The sequence below is a fragment of the Ahaetulla prasina genome, chromosome 18 (assembly GCF_028640845.1).
Source record: "Ahaetulla prasina isolate Xishuangbanna chromosome 18, ASM2864084v1, whole genome shotgun sequence".
NCBI classification, from domain to species: Eukaryota; Metazoa; Chordata; class Lepidosauria; order Squamata; family Colubridae; genus Ahaetulla; species Ahaetulla prasina.
In genome coordinates this window covers 3,958,194-3,978,038 of record NC_080556.1, presented here as the reverse complement: position 1 = coordinate 3,978,038, position 19,845 = coordinate 3,958,194, and the positions used below count along the sequence as shown (strand labels likewise).

General features: G+C 44.7%; 1 protein-coding gene across 1 annotated transcript in view; it reads right to left on the bottom strand.

Moving 5' to 3' along the window:
* Window positions 1–19,845, bottom strand: part of CFAP74 (cilia and flagella associated protein 74) — a 60,671-nt gene that overhangs the window by 22,450 nt on the left and 18,376 nt on the right. The window contains exons 13-22 of the mRNA XM_058161464.1: window positions 19,366–19,484; window positions 18,221–18,287; window positions 15,117–15,206; window positions 13,187–13,357; window positions 12,277–12,430; window positions 9,300–9,412; window positions 7,918–8,040; window positions 6,544–6,665; window positions 4,353–4,481; window positions 576–663 (exon numbers count right to left, since the gene is read on the bottom strand). Of these exons, the coding sequence (XP_058017447.1) occupies window positions 576–663; window positions 4,353–4,481; window positions 6,544–6,665; window positions 7,918–8,040; window positions 9,300–9,412; window positions 12,277–12,430; window positions 13,187–13,357; window positions 15,117–15,206; window positions 18,221–18,287; window positions 19,366–19,484 (1,176 nt within the window). The remainder of the gene's footprint in view (window positions 1–575; window positions 664–4,352; window positions 4,482–6,543; window positions 6,666–7,917; window positions 8,041–9,299; window positions 9,413–12,276; window positions 12,431–13,186; window positions 13,358–15,116; window positions 15,207–18,220; window positions 18,288–19,365; window positions 19,485–19,845) is intronic.

Below are 19,845 nucleotides of genomic sequence, written 5' to 3'. Positions count from 1 at the left end.
GAAGCCGAACGGCGATGCAATCAGAATATATTACATTTGAACAGAGGCTCTTCGTCGGGGTCGGCTGCTGGGGGTTCGGGAGAACCTCTAGCTAAGATTCTTTGCAGTTCAGAGGACCCACAAATCCCACTCCTGGCTGGCCCCCGCCCACCCATCCCCTCCAGTCCCCGGAGTCTCCACGCAGCCCGTTTTGGATGGAGGTAAGTTCAAGGCGTGTGTGGAGGCTTGGGGAGGGCGAAAACTGGGCCTACTAGAAATTTGGGAAGGATGGAAACGGGCTCGTTTCCAGCCTCCAGAGGGCCTTTCACCTTCCTGGAGGCTCGAGGAAAGCCTCCGGAGCCCGGGGAGGGCAACCACCCACCCACCCTGGCTGTGGTGCAGGAGGCCAACTAGGCCACGCCCACCATGGCCACGCCCACCCAGCAACCGGGCAGAGAACCCCTTGCTAAAATTTTTGAAGCCCGCCCCTGCTCTTCAGCCTTCAAATGAAGAATCCCGGATTGTCCAAAACGAGACATGACCTGGGGTTTGTGCTTACACAACAACAAAAGAAGCCACAGATTGGCCAGGCTGACCTGATCAGAAACAATGATAGTCAGGGGGGCTTCCAGAACTCGGGTCTTCTCATCAAAGTACTTCTTGGCATCTTTTGAAAGGGGGAGTCTGAAAGAGAAGGGAAGGGGGGGACGGTTTCCAGGCTACAGCAGGGATGGGTAAATATGGTCCCTTTAATGATCTGTGGATTTCAACTCCCAGAATTCCTGAGCAACCCATGCTGGCTCAGGAGTACTGGGACACAGGAAAGGATAGGATAGGATAGGATAGGATAGGATAGGATAGGATAGAATAGAATAGAATAGAATAACAGAGTTGGAAGGGATTTTGGAGGTCTTCTAGTCCAGTGGTCACCAACTGGTGGTCCATGGACCATTGGTGGTCCATAAGAAAATTTTGGTCGTCCACAGAAAAATTATTTGCATTTTTTTATATTGCACTAAATCAGGGGTCCTCAAACTACGGCCCCTGGGACAGATACGTGCAATGAATGTTTGTGTTGCTGCAGAGAGTCTCCCACTTCGGGATCTTTTTGTGCAGGTTGTTGGGGCAGAAATTCAGACTTGGGGTCTGTTTCAGCCTCCTGGTGCGGGGCTTTATGTGAAGGCTGGAGGGAAGTTGTGCTGGTGGCGAAGAGCCGGAGGGCCTGGTTCCAGTGGGACTGCATCATAGCCTGGAACTGGCTGACCATCTCAGCCCGCTGACCCTCCAGGCGCCGGTACCTGACCTTGCACTCCCGCAGGTCTTCCTTCTGCTTGGAAAGCCTATGCTCCTAGTCCTCAGTGAGGTGCTTCTGCTGAGCCTCCTTCTCGGTCAGATCCAATTTGAACTGAGCTATTTTGCCAACTCTTTCTCCTGGTGGCTGCTTAGCTCCAACAACTGCTTCCTGTTGGGGCCCTCAGGAGCCCGGGCAGGGAGGCAAGGAGTGACTGGCAGGGGAGAGGTGAGTAGAGGCCAACGAGGCGCCCCTGGATGTGAGTGACATCGAGTTGGCCCAGCCACGCCCACCCAGTCACATGACCACCTAGCCACGCCCACCCAGCTGGTCTTTAGGCAGATCATATCAGTAGTCCATGGGATTTAAAATTATGAATTTAGTGGTCCCTGAGATCCGAAAGGTTGGGGACCCCTGTTCTAGATCTTAGAAAATTCTTAATTCTTTCAGCCAATAGGGGAATTTTTGCAGGACCTGTTTTATGGCAGAGTTTTGCAGCAAACTCTGCCATAAAACACAAGACAGTTATCTTTTTGGTTCCAATGACGTAGTTATATGGTATTCCACCTGCTACCGAGTGCTCACAAAACAGGTTTTAAAGCAAGGCTGAATCCCGCATTGTGTTTTCATTTGAGCCCATCCAAAGGGATTTGCATATCCTAGCTTCCCACTTGAGGAATTAAGAGAACCAGCAATCTTGGTTTATTCAATACCTCACAGCCAAGCAGGGCTTAGTGACAGAACGATGGACGGCGTATCCCTTGAATAAATAAAGAGAATAAAGACATAAAAGGAGGAACGCAACCCTCTCGTCTTACATCCTTCAAATAATTAGGGGTTGTGTATTTTCAGGTCACCCCCTTCGCATCCAAACCACTGCGATATACGAGAATAATTTTCTCCTTTGGTGTATTTTTTGCAGCACAAATTATTATTAGTCTGATTGAATGGCAAAGCAGATTTTTTTTTTTAAAGTCTCGATTCTGCACGGGGATTTTGAGACAATGCTTTTCACTGCCAGGAATTCCTTCTGTCAGCTCATGATATTAAATAGGAGCTGAAGATAAGCCGATGCTGTATATTACTGGTTGTTTAAAAAAAAAAAAAAAGACCAAGAGATTGCTCTGTTTTCGGGACAGTAACTCTTGGCTATAAATAGAACGTAAACTTGCACACTGATCAGTATGTCAGCTTCCGAGATCCCAGCTGTAGCGAGCTAAGGCCCCCATCTTGGGCAATCTGTTCCTTTTGACATTGACGTGAATTCATTAGCAGCAATTCTGAGTCACCCTCGGTGGAAGTGCGGTGCCACGCGCGGATGGAGACGTGCTGGGCTCCCCACAACATCCTGGCACCTCCACTCACCCCTCAACTGGTCCTCACTCAAGTGGAGAGGAAAAGTTGGGCTGCTCAAAATCCACAGGGTCTCTAAGTGACTCCTCCCTGAATGGAGGTGAAAGAAAATGGGAGTTTTCTACATTTAGGCAAGAAAATTCTACATTTAGGCAAGAAAAACCAAGTGATAAAATTAGTGGACCAGAGGAATGCTGTCGATATAATTTATTTGTACCTCAGTAAGGCATTTGATAAAGTAGATCATAAGCTACTACTAGATAAAGTAGAAAAATGTGGGTTAGACAGCATCACCACCAGATGGATTTGTAACTGGCTGACCAACCGCTCTTCAATGTGTAGTCCTCAATGGAATTGCATCTACATGGAGGGAAGTATGCAGTGGAGTACTCCAAGGCTCTGTTTTAGGCCCAGGACTCTTCAACATCTTCATCAATAACTTGGACCAGGGAATAGATGGGGAACTCATCAAATCTGCAGACGACACCAAACTGGCAGGAATAGATAACACTCCAGAAGATGGGCTCAAGATACAGAAGGATCTTGGCAGCCTTGAATGTTGGGCGCTATCTAACAAAATGAAATTCAACGGTGAAAAAAGGGAAGGTTCTACATTTAGGCAAGAAAAACCAAATGCACAGGTACAGTATAGGTGGTACCTCGCTCAATAGTACTGACTGTGAGAGGGATCTTGGAGTCCTAGCGGACAACTATTTAAATAGGAGCCAACCGTGTGCAGCTGATGCCAAAAAAGCCAACACAGTTTTGGGCTGCATAAATAGAGGGATAGAATCAAGATCACGTGAAGTGTTAATACCACTTTATAAGGCCTTGGTAAGGCCACACTTGAAATACCGCATTTAGTTTTGGTCGCCACGATGTCAAAAAGATATGGAGACTCTGGAAAGAGTGCAGAGAAGAGCAACAAAGATGATTAGGGATTGGAGGCTAAAACATATGAAGAATGGTTGCAGGAACTGGGCATGTCTAGTTTCATGAAAAGAAGGACCAGGGGAGACATGATAGCAGTCTTCCAATGTCTAAGGGGCTGCTCCAAAGAAGAGGGAGTCAAGCTATTCTCCAAAGCACCTGAGGGCAGGACAAGAAGCAACGGGTGGAAACTAATCAAGGAGAGAAGCAAGTTAGAACTAAGGAGAAATTTCCTGAACAATTAATCAGTGGAACAGCTTGCCACCAGAAGCTGTGAATGCTCCAACACTGGAAGTTTTTAAGAAGAGATTGGATAACCATTTGTCTGAAGTGGTGTAGGGTTTCCTGCCTAAATAGAGGGTTGGACCCCAAGGTACTTTCCGACTCTGTTATTCTATTCTAATTTCACTCAGCCAACTGAAGAAAAAGGACCTTAAAAGGTGGGATATATAGGTAGTCCTCGACTTACGGCCACAATTCAGACCAAAATGTCTCTTGCTAAGAGAGACAGCTGTTAAGTAAACAGCTGTCCCCCCCTCTCAGTTGTACTTACCTCCCCAAGCCTCCTTTTTCCGTGTGCAGCACACGTTTGGCTCATACTGTGCATGCGCATGTGCCCAGCATGTGTTTGGTGCCCACTGCACATGGGCACACGCAACACACACCGCGCATGCGCAGGCCGCGAACCAGTGGCAAACCGGGAGGATTTCACCATTGACGCAGGCCTTCCTCAAAGATTATGGTGGCTGAGGAAGAAACGCATCGGGAAAGTAGCGAAAGCAGCCGGTGCATTCGTTACCTTGGCAGGAATTTCAGCTGGACGCTGAAGGAAGAATGGGCTTGGATGTAGCCTGTTTTGGGCAGCAGCTCCACGTAGCTAGCCAGCTCCTTGCAAACTTCAAACTTCAGGCGTAAGGCGCTGTTCGCTCTGGAGAGAGAAAAGGCAAGAGAGCGGAGAGCGTACTCGATTTACGACCACAACTGAGCCCAGAATTTTTGCTGCTAAGTGAGACATTCGTCTTAGGATTGATCCGGAGCTCTGTTATCGGCTGCAGAGGCCTTCAGGAAAGCCTTGCCGGCTGCAGAAGAAATGAGCGGAGGTGTATGAGGCCTGGCTGCAACTGTCCGAAGGTAACTAGTAGGGCAGTTCCACCCCTCCCATCCCCACCCTAGCTTAATTTTTACCTGTGCACCCTGGAGTGGGCAGAGTCTTAATTAGGGCTTATTTTGTGGGGGTAAGGCTTATATTGGGCGCACATGTAAAAATCAAGCTAGGACTTACTTACAGGGTATGTCGTATTCTCGGGGAAACATGGTATTCTGCACTCAGCTGCTGCCTGTAAAAGTGTAAGCAGCGGTGTTTCCCGCAATCAGAAAGCTGAATTTATTTTAAGGTTCTCAGAATCCAGGATTGGATGAACCCAGAAACGATAACTCTGCTTCTGAATTTATAATATTATCTTTGGTCCCAGGGAGGGTGGAAAGATAGAAACACCCCAGTAAAACTTCACTCATTACATGACTGTATGTCATATTTGTAAGCTGAGTTCGAGACAATGATGAATCCGTGTACAGATGGGAGGTTGAACGACTACCCGGTGGTGTGACCGGAACAATCTGGAATGGAACACACTCAAAACCGTAAAAATGGTGGTGGACTTCAGGAGAAACCCTTCGATACTTCCACCACTCACAATACTAGACAACACAGTATCAAAAGTAGAGACCTTCAAATTTCTAGGTTCTATCATATCGCAAGATCTAAAATGTACTGCTAACATCAAAAACATCATCAGAAAAGCACAACAAAGAATGTTTTTTCTGTGTCAACTCAGAAAGTTCAAACTGCCCAAGGAGCTACTGATCCAGTTCTAAAGAGGAATGATTGAGTCTGTCATTTGCACCTCTATAACTGTCTGGTTTGGTTCTGCAACCCAACAAGAAAGACATAGACTTCAGAGGATCATTAGATCTGCAGAAAAAACAATGGCTACCAACCTGCCTTCCATGGAGGACCTGTATACTGCACGAGTCAAAAAGAGGGCTGTGAAAATATTTACAGAGCCCTCACATCCTGGACATAAACTGTTTCAACTCCTACCCTCAAAACGACACTATAGAGCACTGCACACCAGAACAACTAGACACAAGAACAGTTTTTTCCTCGAACGCCATCACTCTGCTAAACAAAGAATTCCCTCAACACTGTCAGACTATTACTAAAACTTCACTACTATTAATCTTCTCATCGTTCCCATCACCCATTTCCTTCCGCTTATGACTGTATGACTGTAACTTTGTTGCTTGTATCTTTACAATTTATATCGATATTTTTTCCTGATTGCTTATTTGTACCCTATGACTATCATTAAGTGTTGCACCTTATGATTCTTGATGAATGTATTTTTTCATTTATATACACTGAGAGCATATGCACCAAAGACAAATTCCTTGTGTGTCCAATCACATTTGGCCAATAAAAAAAATCTATTTTATTCTATTCTATTCTGAGTTTTGGAGATCAAATCTTTATTCTCTTCCAACTGCGGTGTTTAAGGTCTTAGTAAAGAACTGAGAATATGCGCGGCTTCCAAGAGACATTGTTCAACACACACACACACACACACAAGAAACAAAGGAGAAGAGTATAATCAAGCATACATTTTTAAAAAGCTGATCCTATTTGCTCGCCTTCAAAATAGAACATTAAAACAGCGAGGAAATTAAAAATAGCAAGACTCAGAACATCTTGCCAGCTGAAGCTGCAGAATAAAAGAAAGGCAGAAATTGGCGGGCACCAGCAACGCTTTTTGGAAAAAGCAAACAGGATCCGTTTCTTCGGAAAATCCAGCCCCGTTTGTTTGTAACTTTACAATTCCTTGCGGGTCCATTAAAATGGATGCTTCTTTCTACATGCCCTGTCCTTCGAAGAATAATAATAATAAAAAATGGCATAGTATTGGGCTGGAAATATATTAAAAACTGCTCACCTGCTCTGAACCACGATGCAGTCCTGGTAAAGTCGATCGTACATGCAGATTTTCAGGTCGATCGTCGGATTGCAAACCCAAACCGGCACGGCCACTGAGACGGCGATGACCCCAATTGGCAACTAAAGGTGAATCCGTGCGACACTCAGTGTACGGCAGAGATGTCTGCTTGTTAAGTGAATCTGGCTTCCCCACAGACTTTAATTGGTCGCAAAAGGGGATCACGTGACTCTGGGATACTGCGACCGTCATAAATACGAGTCAGTTGCCCAAGTGTCTGCATTGTGATCGCGTGACCATGGGGATGCTGCGCCCGTCGTAAGCGTGGAAAAAACAGTCACAAAACACTTGTGAGCCCTAGAGTCAGAGGTGGTATTCAGCCGGTTTGTACCGGTTCGGGTGAACCGGTAGTGGAAATCGCAGGTGGGCCTGTCCACCTGCCCCGCCTCTATGCCGACCTTTTACTTTTAATTGGGTGTAAAACCTGCGGAAATTTAAGAGCCGGTTTTCCACCAAGTTTGTACCAATATGATATGTCCCAATGAAATGTTCTTTGAGGAATATATTTGCCTCCAAGTGCTCATTTTTGGGAATGTATTATCACATTTTTCGGAGTATAAGATGCACCTTAGTTTTTGGGGAGGAAAATAAGAAAAAAGCTGATTGGCAGGTGGATTGGCCTCCCAATCAGCTGTTCCCAGAGGTGAATTTTAGCAACAGGTTCCTTGGTTGTGAGCTCTGTGCCTTGCGTTTTTTTTTTTTTTGTTTTTTTTCTGCCTCTTAAACTTCTGCAACCCCATTTCAGAAAAAAACTTTTTTTTCTGCCTCTGAAAGCCTCCGAAACAGCTTCAGAAAAAAAGCCTCTGAAGCTCTGTTTGGGGGTTTCTTTTCTGAGGCTCTATTTGGGGGCTTTTTTTCTGAGGCTCTATTTGGGGGCTTTTTTTCTGAAGCTCTGTTTGGAGGCTTTTTTTCTGAAGCTCTGTTTGGGGGCTTCTTTTCTGAAACTCTGTTTGGAGGCTTTTTTTCTGAAGCTCTGTTTGGGGGCTTCTTTTCTGAAACTCTGTTTGGAGGCTTTTTTTCTGAAACTCTGTTTGGAGGCTTTTTTTCTGAAGCTCTGTTTGGGGGCTTCTTTTCTGAAACTTCGTTTCTGATGCTTTTTTCAGCCTCTGAACCTCCATTTGAGAAGCTGGGCGGGGCTACATTTGGAGTATAAAACACATCCAGATTTTCACCCTCTTTTTTTGGGGGGGGGGGAAAGGTGCGTCTTATACTCTGAAAAATACAGTACTTGGAACCTTGGCAGATATTTGCTGGCTCTGTTCTTAATGTATCTGCGGCAGGGGAGGGGGAAGAGAAATTAATCCCACCACTCACTGGTTTGCAATCTGGGTTCTCAAAGGTGATCTCGAAATCAGCCTGGACGGTCCCCGGAACCACAGGTGTGAAAATAATCTGAAGTTTGACCGAGCTGAAGGGCCCGATATCACCCTCGGTTACCTGCCGGTAAGCAAAAAGAAAACCATCATCGAAGAGCTCTGTTTATTAGTAATTTTCAGTAAGGTCTCTTCTTTCAGATTCTTAAAAAGGGATTTTTAAGCGGTTTTATTCTAATGTTTTCTTATTGCGAACTCAAGAGTGGAAAAATAGAATAACCAAAGAGTTGGGCGGGACTTTTAGAGGTCTCCTAGTCCAAACCCCGGCTAGAACAGGAGACCTTATATACAAGAAGGGGAAAGTATGGCTGGCTCAGGAATTCTGGGAGTTGAAGTCCACAAGTTATAAAGTGATATGGTTGCCCAACCTTGCTCTAGACCTGTGACGGCGAACCTATGGCACGCGTGCCATAGTCAGCTCTTCTGGTTTCCATTGCGCACATCACCCAGCTGGTCTTCGCGGGCACCGGATTGCCAGAAAACGGTCAAAAACCAGGCTGTTTTTCGAGCCATTTTCCAGGCCATATTCCAGCCATTTCGTTGGCGGTTTTGGGCCAAAAACGGCCTGAAAACAGCCCGGAAAATGGTCAAAAACGGCGCCAAACCAGGCATGCGCTGGTCTTTGGGTTTCCAGCCGCACATGCACGCGCATCCCGGTTTGGGCACTTTGTGCCAAAAAGGTTCGCCTAGACCAGGGGTCTGCAAACTTGGCTCTTTTAAGACTTGTGGACTTCAACTTCCAGAGTTCCTCAGCCAGCTTTGCTTTAAAGTCTTAAAACAGCCAAGTTTGCAGACCCTTGCCCTAAACCATTCCAGACAAATGGCTGCCCGATCTCTTCTTGCAAACCTCCAGTGTTGGGGCACCCCCGACTTCTGGAGGCAAAGCCGTTCCACCGATTAATCGTTCTCACGGTTAGGCAATCTCTGACTGGTGCAGTGGCCTAGAGGTGGAGCTCTTGCCTCAAAATCAGGAGGCTGTGAGTTCGATCCGAGGTAGTAAAGAGGCAGATAGTTCTCTCTCTGGGCACAATGAGAATTTATCTGCTGAATTTAAAAAAAAAAAAATCCGCACTGGCGACAGGAAGGGCATCCGGCCAGGAAACACTCTGCTCCGTTCGACTGCCCAGACCCCACTCCGCAAGGGATTTTGGGGTCGTTAAAAAGGACCCCAACGATGCCCGTCAGGAAACCTCTCCTTCGTCCTAGGTTTTGATCTCTCTTTGATAATCCACTCTGGTGACCGCCCACTCGGGAATCACGCAACCTGGATCCCTCCGCGAACGCCACCTTCAGATCGAACAAGTCCCCCAGTGACTCTGTTACCTTGCCCAATTTTAGTTCGCAGAACTCTTCCGGAGGGTCATCCAGGGAGCCGACGTCTGGAGAAAGTGGTGAGATTTGTCCGGCAATATCCATCTCCGTTGCGGCCTGTGGCTCTTGAAAAAGGAAACGGAGAAGAATCAGAGACATTATATCCACCCTGAGGCTCTGCCGATTGTTAAAAACCTTGTGTGGCCCAGTGGTCTATAGCAGGGGTCTCCAACCTTGGTCCCTTTAAGACTTGTGGACTTCAACTCCCAGAGTCCCTCAGCCAGCAAAGCTGGCTGAGGAACTCTGGGAGTTGAAGTCCACAAGTCTTAAAGGGACCAAGGTTGGAGACCCCTGGTCTATAGGTTTATTTATTTTAATAATGTGCTGCTTTCTTTCTCTCTGTCACTCTCTTTTGAAAGGTGAGAGCGAGTAATCGGGGAGCAAAGATTGAAGACAAAATTCAGAGAAACGTTGGAATAAAAACCCTGAGAGATTAGAGAGAGGGTTTGTGGGGGGTGGGAGGAGAGAGAGAGCTGCCAGTGAACAATCTTAGTTGGTTTTTCGTGTCTGTGCCTGAGGCCTTTGGGTTTACGGGGAAAAAACAACACAGAAATGGACTGAACAAGATAAAAAGTTTGTGGATGGTATTGGAGTGCATTTTAGAGTCAACAAATGGATTTAAAAGGTCCAAGAGACTTTTTGGGGGGCATCCCTGCAATGCCCTGGAATCGTAATTTCTGGCTGGAAGGTGTTGTAGGCATATATTCCTGCCTCTTAAAAGTGTTTGCCAGGGTTCTTTGGCAAAAAAAAAAAAAAATCAAACCCAGGAGAAAACTCATATACAGGACAGGGGGATGTCCAACGTTGGCAACTTTGAACAGTTGTGGACGTCAACTCCCAGAATTCCCTACCCGGACAAGCTGGGAGTTGATGTTTGCATGTCTGAAAAGTTGGAAAAAAACAAAACCCTCTTCTTTGTGGCAGCCCCTCAAATATTGGAACACTCTAAAGTAGTGGCCAAAATTGTGGAAACCTTTTGGGAAAAGTGTAGTTTTGAGGTTTGATGGCTAATAACACCACTTTTTTGGGGGGGGGGAGTTTCAAGATAATCCTCTTCGACTGCTGGAATGGCCTGGGAAGAGCCCAGACCTTCACTCCATTGAAAATCTATGGAGCCGACCAAAGAAACTTGTCAAAAGCGACCCAGCAATAAAAACCCAGTTAATAGAAGCCATCGTTAAATCTTGGTTTCACATTAGAACAGCTGCAGAACTCAAAGATTTGGTTCACTCCATGGGAAGATGCTGTAAGGCCGTCATTCATGCTCAAGATTTCTCAGCTAAGGATTCACTGACCTGGTGATTATTTTGGTATATCCTGTTTTTTGCTATGGGGATCATTTTTGCGTATCTCGTTTTTTTCTATGTGTTTCACTTTTCTTCTGAATACTGTAACTGCTATTCTAATAGCAAATCCTTCATAAATGTTATTTGCATTACATTCTTGGTTAAGTGACATTTCCATGGATATATAATTTTATGGTACTACTCAAAAAAAAAAAAAAAGTGATGCTATTAGCTAGTTTTAGAAAATACACTTTTCCCAAAAGGTTTCCACAATTTTGGCCACTACTCTATTCCAGGGATGAAATGTAAAATTTGTTACTACCGGTTCTGTGGGCGTGGCTTGGTGGGGGGGTGGTAATGTGACTGGGTGGGTGTGGCCAACTTTTTTTTTTTTTACTTTTAAAAACGTTTTTTCTACAACCTCTTCTGAGGCAACTCAGCTGGGATCGCCAGAGGGAAAAAAAGCTTTTGAAGGGTTCTGACGATCCCAGCTGAGCCGGGTGATCATCAGAGGCTTCTTTTTTTACTTTTAAAAGTATTTTTTCGCCCGAAGAAAAAACGCTTTTAAAAGTAAAAAAAAAACACAACACCGCTGATGATCGCACAGCTCAGCTGGGGCGGACAGGGAGGGGGCAGGGATTTTTGCTACCAGTTCTTCGAATGACCCGCCGCCATCGCTACCGGATTGGGCGATCCAGACCGAACCGGGACCATTTCACCCCTGCTCTATTCTCATGTCATTCTTAGTCCTTCTTTCCACTAGACGAGACAAACCCGATTCCTGCAACCGTTCTTCATGTGTCTGAGCCTCCAGTCCCAGTGTTGTGTCTCGTCCGATCTCACCACAGCCGGGGCCTTCTTATCTGCTTCCGAACACGGAGGAATGTTCTAGTATGCCTCCTGGCCCCAGCCCTGGCTCCATGCCCAGATAGGCTGAAGAGGAAGAAATACCTCCAGCCCCCAGCTCTGGCTCCATGCCCAGGCAAACGGAGCAACTAGACCCCTCCCCCTCCTCCACAGCATGTGAGCCTGAGGGAGGTCAATTGCCAACAGCTGCCGACTGGAGTGACCCTCGCGTCAGAAGACTGGATAGGCGGAGGCAACAGAAGGAAGGGAGGGGCAGGCCTGGATAAGTGTTGAGTCATGGAGCCACACCCCATGGCCTATATAAAGGATCTGCTTTCTGGCAGTCTCTGAGTCAGGCAAAGTCTAAACATATCTTGCTGAAGTCACTTTCTGGTCTCCTGCCTGCTCTGAGGACTTTGCTAGGACTTTGGGCAGAGCTGCAGAGGCAAGCCTGATTCGGATTTCCCTGACCCGGCCGTCAGCGGAGGAGTGGGACACGACACCCTGGCTGTTAAGTGGCTTTGCTTAATGCTCCTCACCTCTGTGCTATCCCAACTGTGTGTTTATTTGCATGTGAGTGCATGTCAGTTATGACTTCTGGCAAGTGCCCGGAGAAATCCCTGCAATTTCCTGTTGCAGAAATGCTTTGCCAATGGCCTCCTTCCCAAAGACCGACTGGCCCAAGGTCATCCAACTGGCTTCGTGCCTAAGGCAGGACTAGAACTCGGGACCTTCGGCTTTCTAGCTTGATTGCTTTAACCACTGCAGTGGCGAACGAAGGAGAGCAAGCCCCATACCATTCGTGGTGGTCACGGTGGCATCGCTATGTAGCTTCTCCAGCGGGGCAGCGCTTGGGAGAACTTCTTCTGAATGGGACGGAGACACGGAGTCAGTTCTTGTGTTGTAGCTGTTTTTCTCCATGCTGGATAATTCACCGGCAGCAGGGGAGACCTAAATATGGGAAGGACGAGTGGCTTCCTTGAAAACAGCCCAATTCCAATTATTTTCCCAGATGGGGCCTCAAGGTGTGAGGCTGTGCACCTCCAGGCCACCGGATTGCAATTCCCATTGTGATGACAGAAGGCGATTGCTTGAACTGAGCATCAGCCAAATGTTTTGTATCCCAGAGTGGACATTTTTAAGTTGGGGGGGTGTCAAAAAAAAACAACCCTCCGAATATCAAAATATCTCTTTGATATTTTTGGTCAAGTGGTTAGGAAATGGCACGCGGCCAAAATGTAGATCCGGGGGGGGAAAAATAGAATTTTGCTCCTAAGTTGTACCAAGCCATCACTTAATTATTTATAGCTTATTAAAAAGCCACAAGGGCTTGGATGCGCAAATAATAGTGAGCTAAATCCAACAAACTAAATTATGGCTGAGCCTACTGCATTAACCTAGGTTAGTTTAGTTTAGTTTAATTTAGTTTAGTTTAATTGATTAGCCCCTGGGCCATATCAAAGTGCAGAGTTCCAGACACAAGTTAATACTAAAATCTGATAAAAACAATTTAAAATGGAATTATTTTCTGATCAAAATATTAAAGACAGCTTTTTTTTTAGTTGGAGCAAAGTTGCAACTTTGGAAAGAGCTACTATGCAGGTCGAAAGGACCTTGAAACAGATCCTTTCAGGGTGGGGTGGAGCGGGAAGATGACTAGTAACTGGCTATTTTTAGATTGACTGATGAACTTTAATGCAGATTTACCGGCTTTTCGGTGGAAGGCATTGGAACGGCGCCCGGAGCCTCGGTGCCACCTAATTTCCGTAGCCGGAACCGTGTTCCCAGGGCCCCGTCGTTCGTCAAGGTGATGGTGCGTGAAATGGTTTCCCCAACCACGTGCATGCCGAAATCTATGAGCTCTTTATCAAGGGACAGCTGGAAAAAAAAAGAAAGCGGAAGGCGGGGAGTGGGAAATAATTTGATTTAACGCCACAGACGCGATCATGTTGGTTCAGTGAAAGAACACAAGCGTTTCTGTGTCTCTACAGAAAAGTCCTTGAGTTACAACCAGAGGTGATTTCAGCCAGTTCGGGCGAACCGGTAATGGAAATTGCGGGTGGGCCCGCCCTCGCCCCTGTCCCCGCCCACTTGCCCCACTTACTAAGTAGTATGCCATACTACTTAGGCACGTTTTTGGTGCGTGTGCGAGACATAGGTGAAAGGCCGGGTGCATGTGCGGAAGGCAGGCGTGAGCAAGAACCGGGCATGCGCATCCACGAAGCATGCATGCACAGGTCGAATTAGTAGTAACATAATCCAAAACCCACCACTGGTTACAACCATTTTGTTTCACAGCTATTAAAACTTACAACGGCCGTGGAAAAGAGTGACTAATAACCGACCGGTCCTCACCCTTACGGCGTGAGGTCCTGTGATCGAAACTGGGGCATTTGGATATAGATATGAATTTATGATGGGTGCGGTCACCATTTGCGACTGTCTCGGCCGGCTTCTGACTAGCAAAGTCAATGGGGCAAGATGGATTTGCTTAAGGACTGCAGGATTCACTTCACAACTTCAAGTGATCCGCTTAACGAACCTGGCGAAGAAGGTCGTAACATCAGGCGCGACTCAAACACTTCCAGTTTAAAAAACAAAAAAAAAAGGACAAAATCTTAAATGGCAATTTATAGAACAGACCCTCGATTTAGCAACCTGTAAATGCCACAGTTCAAAAACTTGGCAATTTGACAACGATCAAAATAATGTACTTTATCAGGGTGGAAAATAATGTCTGCAGATGTGTGTGTGATGTATACACACACATACACACACCCCATGAGGAAATGGTTAAGGTGCTGGGCATGGACAAACGGGTTTCCTGAATCAAACTCTACCAGTTGTTCTACCTCAGGCAAGTCTACCTCGCAGGGTTGTTGTGGGTTAAAAACTGGAAGAGAGAGGGTATGAGTCTCAACCTGAGTCCCAGGGGGAAAGGCTGGATAAAAATCTAATAAAAGAAATAAAATAACATGGAGAGATAAATGAGCCTCTACCCGATTTCTGTATTCATGTATTCTTTTGCTTGCCTTCATTTTTAAATATATATTTAAAAAGGCATTTCCTTTCATGTGTGAAAAAGGATTTAAACATCTGTGGGTTAACTTAGCGTGAGGCTTGCCATCCAAATCAAATAATGAATCCTTACGCTTGCTAGAGTGTCATTTCACAATCGCCTCTGTGGCTGTGCTAGCTACAGAGTAAATGATTTGTGGATTTATTTCAAGAAAAGTACTGTGTAGTTTATTTATTGAAATGCTGTTAGGCTGCTGTTCAATTGAATTCTTCCAGACCTCTTCCTGCTTCTCATTTCCTGCTAATATTTTGTTAGAAATTCTGTTTCTAGATAGCATCACACAGAGCCAACAAAGAGTACAGTCACCATGTGCTTTACTGCTCAACTGCATAACTGTAACAGGAAACAGGAAACTCTACTTAGAGCAAAAAAGCATAAAGATCTATCATAGATCCAAGCTTGTAAACACTGCCATCTACTGGCTAAATACTACCGCAGTTATAAAAATACATTCCAACAATGAATTCCAATGTATTTTTTTTTCTTTGCTCTTGTATATAGTATACCAAAGCAAGATAGAATTTTCCTCTCTGATCCTAATGCAAAATCTGGACTTACCACGCACTTCTTGGTCGAACACTTCAGGGGGATGGAAAAGGATCCAGTTTGGGATAAAAAGGTGACTTCTCCTTCAAGATCTTCATTTATCTGAAAGAAAAACAGCAAAGATTGTTGGTGACAATCTTTAAAGCGCTCCATGGCATAGGGCTGGGCTATTTACGGGACCGCCTACTGCTACCAAATACCTCTCACCGACCCGTGCGCTCTCACAGAGAGGGACTCCTCAGGGTGCCGTCAGCTAGGCAGTGCCGTCTGGCGACACCCAGGGGAAGGGCCTTCTCTGTGGGGGCTCCCACCCTCTGGAACGAACTCCCTCCAGGACTTCGTCAACTTCCGGACCTCCGAACCTTCCGTCGCGAGCTTAAAACACACTTATTCATCTGCGCGGGACTGGATTAGATTTTAAAGTTATTGGTTTTAAGGGGTTTTTACTATTTATATTGTTTTTAATAATTTGGCAATAGAATAAGTTTTTTAATCGTCGTTTTTTAATCTGTATTTATATGTATTTTAATTGCCTGTGAACCGCCCTGAGTCCTTAGGGAGATAGGGCGGTATATAAATATGAAAAATAAATAAATAAATAAATAAATAAACACCTGAAGGGCCTGAGAAATTCATCTCATGAATAGCATGTCATTTCTCTTCCTGTGTACAGGGAGTCCTCGACTTATGACCACAAATGAGCCCAACATTTCTGTGGCTCAGCAAGAGAATTGTCAAGTGAGACTTGCTTCATTTTACTCCCTTCCTTGCCACAGTTAATAAGTGTATCCCTGCGGTCGTTAAATTAGTCCCACAGTTGTTAAGTGAATCTGGTTTCCCTTTGACTTTGCTTGTCAGAAGGTTGCAAAATGTGAACTGGCTCAATAGCAGTAACTGCAAGAGGGATCTTGGAGTCCTAGAGGACAATCACTTAAATATAAGTCAGTACAGTATATGTGGTACCTCACTCAATAGTAGAAACTGTGAGAGGGATCTTGGAGTCCTAGTGGATAACTATTTAAGTATGAGCCAGCCGTGTGCAGCAGCTGCCAAAAAAGCCAACACAGTTCTAGACTGCATAAACAGAGGGATAGAATCAAGATCACACGAAGTGTTAATACCACTTTATAAGGCCTTGGTAAGGCCACACTTGGAATCCGGCATCCAGTTTTGGTCGCCACGATGTAAAAAAGATGTTGAGACTCTAGAAAGAGTGCAGAGAAGAGCAACGAAGAGGATTAGGGGACTGGAGGCTAAAACATATAAAGATCGGTTGCAGGAACTGGGTATTTCTAGTCTAATGAAAAGAAGGACTAGGAGAGACATAATAGAAGTCTTCCAATATCTTAGGGGCTGCCCCAAAGAAGAGGGGGTCAAGCTACTCTCCAAAGCACTTGAGGGCAGGACAAAAAGCAATGGGTGGAAACTAATCAAGGAGAGAAGCAACTTAGAACTAAGGAGAAATTTCCTGACAGCGAGAACAATTAATCCGTGGAACGACTTGCCTCCAGAAGTTGTAACTGGTCCAACACTGGAAGTTTTTAAGAAGATATTGGAGAACCATTTGTCTGAAGTGGGGTAGGGTTTCCTGCCTAGGCAGGGGGTCGGACTAGAAGACCTCCAAGGTCCCTTCCAACTCTGTTATTCTGTATTCTGTAAATATGAGCCAGCTGTGTGCTGCAATTGCCAAAAAAGCCAACACAGTTCTAGACTACATTAACAGAGAGAGAGAGATGAGAGAGAGATGCAATCATCATAAATTACATGCCAGTTGCACAGGTGTCTAAATTTTTGATCATGCAACCATGGGGATGCTGCAATGGTCATTAAGTGTGACAAGTTATTATTATTTATTTTATTTGGTCATAAGTCCCAATTTTTCCAATGCTGTTGTAACTTCCGTCACTAAACGAGTGGCTGTAAGTCAAGGGCTACCTGTAAGTGGCTGAAATACAGCGGCGAGAAATATTTCTTCAAAGTTAAAATAGTTCAAATTGGTATTTATAGCACTATGGGGATCTAGGCTACCGCCCCTCGAGAGCTGTTATCAAATTGCCCTCGTCTTAGAGAACTAATGAAACCCTTGGCTGAAAAGCAATCACTGGTAGCACATCAACCAAAGGAAATCTCGGGATCTTTAAATAGAAACGCTGGGGAACAATCCTGTTTTACCCCTTTTCTGCTAAGAGGCTGAATGTCTGAAATCATTAAAAGAAAGGAAAAAAAAAATGGTGAAGATTGGAAAATGTTTTCCCGGACCTGAAAAAAATTGGGAGTTAAAGAAAATAAACAACACTGGGCCAAAATGAATAGACTGTAATTTCTGTCTCCAGAACAGGCCAGGGGGTGGTTACACTGCTGAGCAATGGAGATTTGTGGCTTCATCAGACTGTCACCCAAGCGTGACTTGGGCCTTCGATCTTCTTGGCTGCTGTGGAATTTCCACATTTTAATTGGGCAGAGTGGACACATGTCTCCAACTTTTTTTATTTTTTACAAGCATATCAAATCAATGCATGAATAGTAGGGCACCTGGGTGTCACACCTTCTAATACAAATAAAACTAGTAGAATTAATCATAGCTATTGCGTTCAATCAAGTTATATATTTCTAATAATAATACACATTTGTATTAAGCTACAATCTGTCATTATGCAATTATTCCACGTTTTCTCTTGTCGTTACTCTTATTGTATTAAAGTGTATACACTAATATTCCCCCTTCTCTTACTTATTCTAACGTTTAATCACGTCACCCTTCATTAAAAGACTTTTTCTTTCTATCTTTCCTAACTTCTAGTCATGTCACCTACCTAAAAAAAAAAAGAAAAGAGAGAGAAAGAAAAAGGAAGAGCAAATCAGAACAACAAAAAAGAGAAATAATCTATCAATTGTCTCTTGCCCGCTTCAATACTTTAATTGCTATGCTTTTTTTTTTTTTTTACTTGCCTCCCAAATTCCTCTCTTGAATCTTTATCTCTGTCTGTGTCTGCTTCTTGGCTGTTCAATCTAGGTACTTCTCACACCTCTACCCTCTTCCACTGCTTAGTTTCCAAAAATTTCTGCCCAGGTCCCCCCGTCTCTCTTTCAAACGCATCTGGACACATGTCTCTTACCATAGGTTTAAAAGTCACCCCAACTTCACAAGACATTCCTGACGACATCGGGCCTGGGGGATCAAAGCTGCAAGGGGAAAGGAAAGAGAGATTTGGATCGTGGCAGCATTTCTAATAAACCGGGGGGGGGGGGCGGAACCATAAGACATATTCGTTGCTGGCTGGATATTCGGGGAGTTGAAAACCAATTTTACTTCAGATCAATCTGAAGTATTGGTGTGTATAGTGAGGAGCTACAATGAAGCATCCCTTTCGTGATTACTCCCTGCACTATGAACAGCTGGTTCGGACCGGTTCTCCCGAACCGGTAGCGTAAATTACAGGTGGGGGTGGTGGGCCCACCCTCGCCCTGGTTCTATGCCATCCTATTTAGGCACATTTTTGAGGCTGGGCACATGCGTGGACGGGACGCATGCGAGTGAAGCTTGCGGATGCCAGCACACACGCTCACATTTGCAAACCAGTAGGGAAAGTAAGTGAATATTACCCCTGACTATGAAGAATGCCTAGATTTCACAACTATGCCCCAGTACATAACAGAATAAATGAGTTGGAAGGGACCTTGGAGGTCTTCTAGTCCAATCTATACCATTCCTGAAAAATGGCTGTCCAGTCTCTTCTTAAAAGCCTCCAATGTTGGAGCATCCACAACTTCTTGAGGCAAGGCATTCCGTTGATTTAATTGTTCTAAACTGTCAGGAAATTTCTCCTTAGTTCTAAGTTGCTTCTCTCCTTGATTAGTTTCCACCCATTGCTTCTTGTCCTGCCTTCAGGTGGCTTTGAAGAATAGCTTGACTCCCTCTTCTTTGGGGCAGCCCCTGAGATATTGGAACACTGCTATCATGTCTCCCCTGGTCCTTCTATTCACTGAACTAGACATATCCAATTCCTGCAACCGTTCTCCATACGCTTTAGCTTCCAGCCCCCTAATCATCTTCTTATTCTTCCTACTCTAACAAAGCAATTACCCATTTGAACATTCATTTCTAAGAGTTCTTATCAAAAAGTTAAAATGTTGGAATAGTGACAGCCCCCTTATTATTATTTTACAGAGAACCTTATTTCTCCCTCACATGTTTACAGAATGCCCAAGTAGCCAGACGATCCACAAACCCTGGTTAAATGACTAAGAAAAACTAACTTACAGCACAGTGAAAAAATCTTTCAGATGTTCGCTGACGCCATCCAGCTTGCAGTAGTTGATACTATAGAAGGCATTGATCAAAGTCACCTTCTTTTTATAGGTTTTTCCAATGTCAAAGTCCTGGAAATATTTGTTTTTAAAGATGATATTAGCTTTATTTTTATTTTTTTAATAAAAAATCCAATAGTGTCACCGAAAGTATGACGGTTTGATGAGTGCAACACAATTGCTAAACTGGAGAGAATTGAATTGCTAACATTCAATTGGATAGAATGTGTTTATTGGGTCAGAAGTAAGATTGTAAATCGACTAAATACTTTTAAATTACTTTCTGATTGGCTTTTTAAAGCGTTCTTGCAATTAACTGGGCAACAGGCTCTTCATTTTTTTTATTTCTTTAAAAAACAGATAATCAGAATTAAAAGCAGCATTTTCTCTTTTTTTCATCCCTATTCTGGAGAAATACCTTTTTCCAAATAAC